This window comes from Chanos chanos, chromosome 1, assembly GCF_902362185.1.
Source record: "Chanos chanos chromosome 1, fChaCha1.1, whole genome shotgun sequence".
NCBI classification, from domain to species: Eukaryota; Metazoa; Chordata; class Actinopteri; order Gonorynchiformes; family Chanidae; genus Chanos; species Chanos chanos.
The window spans coordinates 51813794-51823578 of NC_044495.1; the positions used below are offsets into that span (position 1 = coordinate 51813794).

Here is a 9785-nt window from a genome sequence, read left to right on the forward strand (position 1 = left end):
TCGTCTGTGTTGCGGAGATAACATCGGTCCGAGATCCTAAAGTGCTCTTGGGCGTTTGGTTGTGGGGACTGTGCCACAGTATAGCAAACCCTGCCTGGTTCTGCTGGATAGTTTAGAAATAGTGGCACAATTGATTATAGGTTTGAGAAAGGTTAAAGGCTGTCTTTACTGCGGGCGTACTTTAAAACTATGATGGTTGCTGAGATGAGTAAAGCCAGCGCATAGTTGAGAGTGAACGTAAGTGTAGCGCGTGTGAGTGCACGTTTTTTGTTTTTTGTTGTTTTTTTTTGTAAGGACGACGGTTGACCTGAATGACTGGTTGACGTTTCTGTGCCTCACTGTGTGCTCTCATTCTACCTTTTCTTTGCCTGTTGAAATTTTATACTTTAATATTTAGTGAATTACATTATATTCTAATTTGTATTTATCGACTAGATTCGGCTTCTTTTTTTTTTTTTTTTTCTTGTTCATCAACTCCGACAACAGTACAAGAGTTGTTTTTTTTTTTCTTCTTATTCTTCTTTTTTTCCCTCGGGCAACTTTGCTGACTCTCTTTGAAAAACATCCTTTCAGAGGAAAGCCCATTAGAAAGATTGACTTTCTGTCATTAGAGCATGTTCAACCTGCCTCAAGTGGCCAAAGTGTCCAGAGAGCCTTGAGTATTCCCAAAGGCCTACTGATGCACTCCGGTTTATGACCACCCTGTGACAAACTCTATCATACCGATTCACTGAAGACTTAAACGTGACTTAACGATGATGTTGGTGAATTCCAGAATAATTAGCACGGTTGTTGATTTGTATTGGTTATTACAAAGTCTAAATTTATATATTGAGAATCATTGGCTGCAGTGAATTATGACTTTATAAAAGAGTAGCTGGAGGTCATTGGTGGTATACTGCAGGAATTTCTGTTGATGAAGGTTTGATTTGTGTAATTTATTTAAAGTTTATGGTGAGTTGAAAGGAGACAATTACAGATCAGACTTGGTTGAGTGAACTTTGAAAGACACCCAGGGAACAACGCCTTGACTGGCTAATTGTGTTCAAAAGCACTGAATGGATTCTCAGTCATTGTTAGTGCTGGTTAGGTTGGCTTTTTGACAACTATCTCTATCTACAGACAGTCCTTGTTGGAGTATAAAACAGTGCTTACAAAACTATGTGCCCCAAGGCATACATTTGTTTCCAAATGCTTTTGGAAGTTATCGAAAACTGCGGCTGTAATAGATGTAGTGAGAGACCTCAGTGAAGTAGATGAAAAACACTTTCGCGTGTTTGAAAAGAAAAAGAGAGTGTTTCAGTCCCCAAGTACGGAGGAATTATGAAGGGAACACTTTATATAATGTAAAATCGATCGGATGACAGGACATTTATTTTTCTCTGTTGCGGGAACGGATTTTTTTTGAGGTCCCATAAAATGTGTCAGAACTTAAGAGTTACCCAGCAGCGGTATGCATCTTTCTAATGGCTGACAGTGACATGTTGTAGCGCCAGGGGAGAGCCAAGAGTGGAACAGAAATAGCAGCGAGCATATCACATACAGCTGGCCCACTTTAGACCAACAAAGAGTTTTAGACTGGCACCACCCAGAAAAGAGACTAAAATGTTTTCTCTCTCTGTTTCTCTCTCTCTCTCTCTCTCTCTCTCTCTGTCTCTCTCTCTCTTTCTTTCTCTCTGTTGCTTTATATTGTTTTATAGGATGGACGTATTGAGTTCTCAGAATTCATCCAGGCTCTGTCTGTTACTTCACGTGGGACTCTGGATGAGAAACTGAGATGTAAGGATCGCCATACAGATAATGCAGGACCAATACAGTCACCAAATAACAACATGCCTAATAGATAAATATATATATATACACAGTGTATGTATATACATACATACATATGTACATACATACATACACACACACACACACACGTATGTATGTATGTATGTATGTAGCTTTGTATATTGTACTGAACAACACAGAGGCAGCCCAATTCCAAAAAAAACGTATTCATTTACAGGAACAAAGGATTAAGCCACATAAGCAGATTTATCAGTTCAACAACAAGAACAATTAACATAAGCCAACTTGACAGTAATTATGAATGAGATTAACTTCTAATTAAACACAAATAATTTAAAATCAACGTGTCTGAATTACTCTGACTGGTGAGAAAGGGAGCTAAGGTCAATTCATTTTCACTTTGTTGAACAAGCATACAATTTGATTTATTTTCTTGGAAATGCACTGACCGGGCAGTTTTCCAACTCTGCAATTGAAATTCCGATCAGATTTCCGAACTGCCGCCTCTGTCGTTAAACTGTAAATGGGGCTGAAAATAAATTTGCCCCACCTCATCTATGGTAGACAGAAGTTCGACCAGCCATGAGATCTGAGTTTGACCCCTCACATCGGGTGTTGACCCCTGGGTGCACTCCGGCATGTAAATGGTAGGATTCGCTCTTTGTAGTTCTCTTTGTTATGGATGGTGAGAGGTGAGGACTTGACAAGTAGCTGAGTGGGCTTACTGGGCGAGAGAAGAAAGCCAGAGAGACAATGAATAACACAGCAGTGCTCACTTTTCTGTTCATCTCTTTTTTTCAAATAAATTCAGTATTTATCCAATATTTTATCTAGTATTTAACTCGTGTTTAAATCGTTCATTCCTAAACTGACCTCAGAAAACATATTTAGTGTGAGCCCACCCATCCGACTTTAACTTTAACATGAATATTGTACATTGAAAAGAACATCGACAGAAATCACGGAGTGAAATAATGTTCATTTGTTACGGTTCTTTTTACACTGTAATCAAGCCTTTCACTCATGAAGAGTGAGGAACTGAGCAGTAATAAGGGAGCAATGAAAGCCCTGTGTTTGAGATGGAGATTTTTTTGGGGGAGTGCTTGTCTCAGACTCCAGTGGTGAATGAGAAATGAATCATCGGAGCTTAATTTGATCTGACACATGCCAGCCGTCTCTCTCTGATCTCTGCAGGGGCTTTTAAGCTCTACGATCTCGATAACGATGGTTACATCACCAGAGATGAGATGCTGAACATTGTCGATGCCATATATCAGATGGTGGTAAGTTATACCGAGAACTCAAAACATCAGCTGTAAAGAATACTGAAACTTTTTTTTGTTTGTTTATTGGTTTTGTGGATGCAGTATTTGTAGATTTTTAAAAAATGAGTTCATGTTTACTTTGAAGGGGAACACAGTGGAATTACCTGAGGAGGAGAACACGCCAGAAAAACGTGTGGATCGTATTTTTGCTATGATGGACAAGGTAACATCTCTGAATGACCTGTTTTTTGTTTTTTTTTCTTTTTCTTTTCATCATACCAAAGACCTTCCACTAATCAACACCGTGGTCTTCATCCTGTCATAAAACTTGGGTGAGATGTGTATCAGTATCCTGTGTTTTCTTCCCTCGGACTGATTTCGCCATTCAGTTGTGTTTTCGAAACCGAAACTTTGAAAGGCCACAACTTCTATGGCATTCTTTTCAAAATTAACCACTCCAATTACACATCGAGTCTTCTCAAAGTGATCTTGCGTGTTGGGGCTGAGGCATGCAGCGCTGGAATAAGACCCCGTATCTGTGGCAAACCCAGCGTCACTAACACTGCCCTGCAGTCTATAAACGCAACCGTGACATGCCTTTCCCCTCACAGCGGAGCCTGCCGCTAACTCTAACCCCCAGCCCAGTCCATACATATCAATGAAAGATGAGAATGCGGCCTAGTGGATAATGTTTGCGCCTGTGGTTCTGGGGCAGTTTTCTGAAGCAGTGGGGAAACAGTGTTGAGGGACCTCTTGGTTTGCCCTGTTTATCAATGTGCACTGAACTAGAACCAAATAAGGAAAAATGAGAGTAGGACATCGTTCCTGAACAGGAAGTGTTGGTCTTGTCCCAATGAGTGCCTCGTGAATGGTACCCCCTGCTGGAGAGAAGCTGTAACTGCTCCTAAATGATTTTGGATTGGTCTGTTCAAGAGTGGCTTGTATGAGTATTCTCTGTACAGACAGACGAAGTTTCATTATTTAAAAGGTTACAAGGCACTGAGAGACTGTAGAGTGCTTTGAGATGGTTTGGCTTTTCATTTGTATCTAGTTTAGCATGCACATTTCACTCTTGATTCCTGAAACACAAAGAAAGTGAAAAGGAGCACTCTCCAGATGCCTTCATATTTATGCTAATGAAAACACCTCAATTCATAGACAGTTAAGACCTTCTGTGTCACATTTCTCTACCCTAGAATGCTGATGGGAAACTGACTCTGCAGGAATTTCAAGAAGGATCCAAAGCGGACCCCTCCATTGTACAAGCTCTCTCCCTCTACGATGGACTAGTATAGTAACTGCTGGAGTGGAATATAAAGGTGAGTGAAGCTACTTGTCAGTCCACAAGGCCGTGTCTGTGTGGTCATAGACCGAGGGATAAACCACTGGATACACCTATTGTCATAAAAATTTAAGAAGTTATCATAACAGGCATCACTTTAATTATAACAGGTTATAGAGTATTTGATATGTGACAGGCATGCTGGATATTTACTGCTTATTGTCATAACCTGATGTAAGATGTTATTATTCATTTTTTTACATTTTTTTATTAAGTGTGTGTTTTTACTATCATTATATTTGCGATCGTTATATATTAAAATTTTCAGAAATGATAAAATTATTTCTAGGCACAAGCAATTAAGGGCTTGCTCCTTCAGTCATTCCTGATTTTCTCCTCTCTAATCACTTCCGTGTGATTATTGAATTGTAGCATAGTTTCTGCTCTGTTTGTCCAATTTTAATCTGAAAACAGTCCAATGAAGATGAAAAAAAGTTGTTTACAACGGCTGAACAAAAAGCCAAAAAGACTGCGGGTGTCTTGTAGCCCACAATTAATTATTAAAGAATTCAAGAGCCTTTTGCTGATTACTAGCAGTCAACAGAATAATTGAGAGAGAGAGAGAGAGAGAGAGAGAGAGAGAGAGAGAAAGAGAGGGAGGGAGAAAGGGAAAGAGAGAACAAAGTATCCTGGATAGGGAAAAGCTATTCCCCCTTCCCCTTACTGGAAGCTTTACAGCTTCCTCTGAATGACAGATTGCTTCTATTAATCCGGTAATTTGTTGAACACTACAGTTACATAAACATTCAGTCGCAAGTTGTAAGATCGTTGGGAGGTAAGGAGTCTCCAAAGATGAATGTGTTTAGTTTAGAAATCTCCCATATACAACAGATTTCTGTGTCAATATAATTGATTAAAAGTCATTTACAATTGAGTTTGTCGATGTTAGTTTATCCAGCCATCATTTGTGCTACTCACGGTATCCTTCAAAGCCAGTGTCCGTATTTCTAAAGACTGGTTTTTACTGGTTTATTTTGCAGGGCTGCCAAAGGGTCCAGTGCTATCAGAACCTGCCATTAGAGGAAGGAGAGCCTGTCTGTCCCCTGTGCCGTCAAGACAGCGGAGAAGAGAATCATGGAAGAGGACCAGCTAATACCGCGCATCTTCATTGTTACCTTAAGCCTACTTTTGGCCCTGTCTTGCATTTTAAGACAACAAAAGGAGAACACATGGACCTGAGTCATTTTCTTTTGTGTGTGTGTGTGTGCGTGTGCGTGCGTGTGTGTGTGTATGTATGCGGGTGCGCTCGCGCGTGTGCGTGTGCGTGTGTGTGTGTGTGTGTGTGTATGTGTTTGCATGGAACTGTACAGAAGAATTCCACTGGAGTGTCACAAGTATTTTTTATGTTCACAGTATATTCCCCAAACAGAGAAAAGGCACTGGACATTGTGAATGGCACTGATTGTTTAATGAGCATGTAGACCAATCTAATTTATATATGTACATTCATATGTAAAAAAAAAAAACAAAAACAAACTTTCTTTGTCCTTTGATATCTTGCTTTGCTCAGATTTTGTGGATGTGTTCTTCATTTATGCAGAATGAGGCTTATGTTTTTGCTTTATTTATTGTTTTAAGTTTACCAAATGCAGCTGTTTGAAAACCATTGTGTTTCTTAAGCCTCGCTGAATGAAAGGATGTAGTCTTGGCTTCTCTTTTATATTTATTTAAAGAAGAATGAATGCAAAAGGAGTGGCATCTGTATGCATTAATTTATTGTATTTGTAGTGTATGGCTCCCGTTGTGTATTGTAAGCGCTATTCCCTCTTGCTTTGGCATGGCTGTCAAGTCACAACAAAGCCTCAAAGCTATATCCTGAACAGAATACTGTAACCAAGCAACATACCGCACTGTTGTTCCATAAAGTTTGAACATCTCACTTGATGTTACGTACCTCTGTAACGAACAGTATCTCTCTCCCTCTCCCTCTCTCTCTCTCTCTCTCTCTCTCTCTCTCTCTCTTAGTCTGTCTCTCTCACTCCAGAAATCTGCCAACTAGAACTGCACTACTGCCTTTGTGTCTTTTTCCTGTGTCTTGTTTTCCTGTCAAACAAGAGCTGTTGAACTGCTCCCAGTTGCAGTCTTTTGTTTTCCCTCACAGTCTCTGCTTCCCGGACTATCTAAGCTTTATGGTGTTTGTTTGACTCTTTGAGACTGTCAAAAAGTCTTATTTTACAATTCCTCTCCTACTGGTAATAACTCTACAAGTCAGGGCTCAGCATCGTTGTCTGTACTTTTACTCTTTGCCAGAGTAACTGGGATTAAAGCTTTTTTTTTTTTGTTAGTCAGAGATATTCTTTTCTTTTCATTATTATTTTAATCAATGGTAGGTGCCATTTTCATCACAGTATGGTTCACAGGCAATTTTTTATAGACAATGAAAGCCGGCCATTCAAGTATGCCAAGTGAGTGAGTGCTTAGGCTGTTATCAGCTCGGTGGACTTTCTGGCTCTGATTCAGTTGTATTCATTGAGCAAAGCATTACTGTGTGAAGCGTTGTGCTCTATATTATGATAAGGGCCTTTTGCTTAAATCAAATCCCTCATATGAAATGAGAATGTTTCCTTTAACAGATATTTTTCCCCACTTTTCATCAGAGATATTGTGCATGAAATCAATGGCCATTGATTTGAATGCCTAACACGTAAAAGCGTTCGTGAATGATAAGAACTTCCATTCCTCCCTGTTGTAATAATTCTTCGACTTGTCATTTTGGAGACTTATGCATTGATGATATTCAAATATGCATACTAATATGCATAACAAAAGCTGGAGTCCCAAAATGATAAAAACATTTTTCTGTCAAGGTGGTGAATCAGGGTTCTTCAAATCGGCAGAATAATAGGGTGTATTTTACCAAGGTATAATGTGACTCCTGTCTTGTCACAGCCAAATCTGTAAAAATTTGAAAAGAACCAGCCAGACAAAGAAAAAGACACACACAAATAGAGAGAGAGAGAGAGAGAGAGAGAGAGACATCAATCTGAGATGGCATTCACTCCACCCCAGCTGGATCAACCATCTGTGGAAGATAGGTCTGACATCATATGCCGCCGCTACCCCATCCAAACCATTAGTGGATTCAGCCTTACATGACACCAGTTCAGTCTTATCCAGCTGAGCTGCTGGTTTGAGATAGCTATAGCCATTAAAGCCTAGAGTGTATAGGTGCCATGCCAATGGAGTATCATTGTCTGCTATCAACATCCCAGCTGTCCCTTTTATGCTAGCTTGCTGGTTGGCCATGTGCCTGTACAAAGAGTGAAGGCGCCAGCATTAAAGACTCTGTTGGTTTCACTTACGTTGTAACAGTCCATTTGCATTGTAGGTATTCACGGTTCTTCTGCAGAAGAATGGTGTCATTGTATTATAGTCACTTATTAAACCACAGAACAACTTTGGTCGTCAGTGCAGTCCTGTGTTGGCTTGTTTCATCCAAAATAATAGACTTCAACCTATGTTTTTTTTGGGTTTTTTTTTTTGCTCTTGTGAGTCTCTTGTTGTGTACCTATGACATGCAGTCATAATCAACAGAATGAAGTCAGTGTGGGTGGTCAGGACAATCCTATGGGTGAGGATAGCTGAGTCAACATAATTTAACCCTACCAGAGCTTTGTTGCTGGCTGAGACAAGACAAACTCTTCCATACTCTCCTCTTATTGTTTTCCAGCTTTGGTGTCGATATGGAACAGATTCGCCCCCCCCCCCCCCCCCCCCCCCCCCCCCCCTCTAACAGTAAAGCAAGACTACATGTGTGCATGTGTAAGGATAGGAAAACATTTTTTTTCTGAAAATGTGTACATTGTTCTGTGGTACTGAGAATAAACTTTCTTTTTTTTAAAAAAAAAAAAAAAAAGGCATATTTGTACTATTCACTTTGGAGGAAAATCAGCTGTAACAAATGGACAGCTTTAACAATCAGCACTGTTTTCGAGACCTAAATCTTAAAAGAGCTGTCAAATCTTTCTTAGCCATTGTGGTATACAGATAAACATTGGCTTACAAAGTTGTTTGGGTGTGTGGAGGGGTTAGAAAATTGTTAAAGAAAGCAAACCTTAAAACTCGAGCACTTTGGGTCAAGCAATGAAATATTTACCTCATTATAAAGGATTTAAAAGCCTTACATCATCTGGAAAGCCTATTTAGGTCAATCTTGATTGTTTGACCAACTATGAAATTACTTGAGAGTGGGGGAAGTGGTCCACCTCTAAAGTCGGATAATCAAAAGGACAACACATCTTGTATTTTTTTGCTCGGTCCATGTGTTTTTTCTTTGTCAGATAACAGAAAAATGTGCTGATGTATTTATGTATGTTGGCCTTCAAATAGATATAACATACTGAGGTTTTTGGAGATACTGGAGACTTCAGGTTGCGGAGGATCTGTTTTCCTTCCTCTTTTCACTTTTCCCTATCAACTTACAAAAAGTCAGATATAGCGCAAAAACTCCGATACCGATACAGCGCTGTTTAATGACGATACTGACATTGTTGCTGAACTATAAAAATGCGTCAAGGACGAAAGTGGTTGCGTGTCATTTTAATGATGCATCTTTGGATGACGGATAGCAAAATTTTATCAGTGTAAAAAGTGGGGAACTCCATTCATCCGGAGAACTTCCTTTTAAAAACCATCTGGTATTCCTCCTGGACTGCCTTGTCACTCAGTCCTATTCATCCACCAGTGGGATAGCCTACTGAGTCCACCGAATTCCGGGTATATTATTAGATGTGTGCAAGTTGGGTATAAAGACTGTTATTAATACACACACATTACTTGAGCGGTATCTATGCGCGGGACACAAAATTATCCTCCTCGAGATATGTGCGTAAAGCACGTTCTTCATTTCACTCTCGCTTGTAAACTGGCACCGGATGCTCGTAGAATACTCCAGTTAAACTAGAGCGGACCGTGTGGGATAGGGTTGGAAGTCATAGACGGGTCATGTTACACACAAAAAATCAGGTTGTTAGAAGGGACCCTCTTCACACCCCTCCCCGCCCCTATTTCCAGTGTTCAGCGAAGTAGTTCTCGGGGGGGAGCACGCACGCCTCAAACCATCCAAACTTCTTTCCAACAATTTGAGCTGGGATGGAACCAGCTACAGGACATTATCCCATCTAGTCATTAACGAACGCACAGAGGTTCATTCATCTCACAACTTTTTTGATCCACCGATTTGGTTTTATTACTTTCTAAAATTCTAATTGGAACGCGTTGTTCATGTTTTGGTTGAAATTTTGTGTGAAACAATGATTGGAGTTTATTTTAATCCCTGAAATTTTTTTTAATTAATTTGTATCTGTAAAAAAAAATCTTTGTTTTTTTTCTTCGCCTGACTGACTTGTTTACCTAAATGTGAAGTCCAATGAACTGATGTAAAG

General features: G+C 39.8%; 1 protein-coding gene across 1 annotated transcript in view; it reads left to right on the forward strand.

Annotated features, from left to right (window-relative positions):
• ncs1b (neuronal calcium sensor 1b) overlaps nt 1-5434 on the forward strand; it is a 20672-nt gene extending 15238 nt beyond the window's left edge. Inside the window, exons 4-8 of the mRNA XM_030776082.1 lie at nt 1701-1779; nt 2989-3077; nt 3205-3282; nt 4256-4378; nt 5382-5434. Coding sequence (XP_030631942.1) covers nt 1701-1779; nt 2989-3077; nt 3205-3282; nt 4256-4354 — 345 coding nt within the window. The 3' untranslated portion in view covers nt 4355-4378; nt 5382-5434. The remainder of the gene's footprint in view (nt 1-1700; nt 1780-2988; nt 3078-3204; nt 3283-4255; nt 4379-5381) is intronic.
• The last annotated feature ends 4351 nt before the right edge of the window (nt 5435-9785 follow it).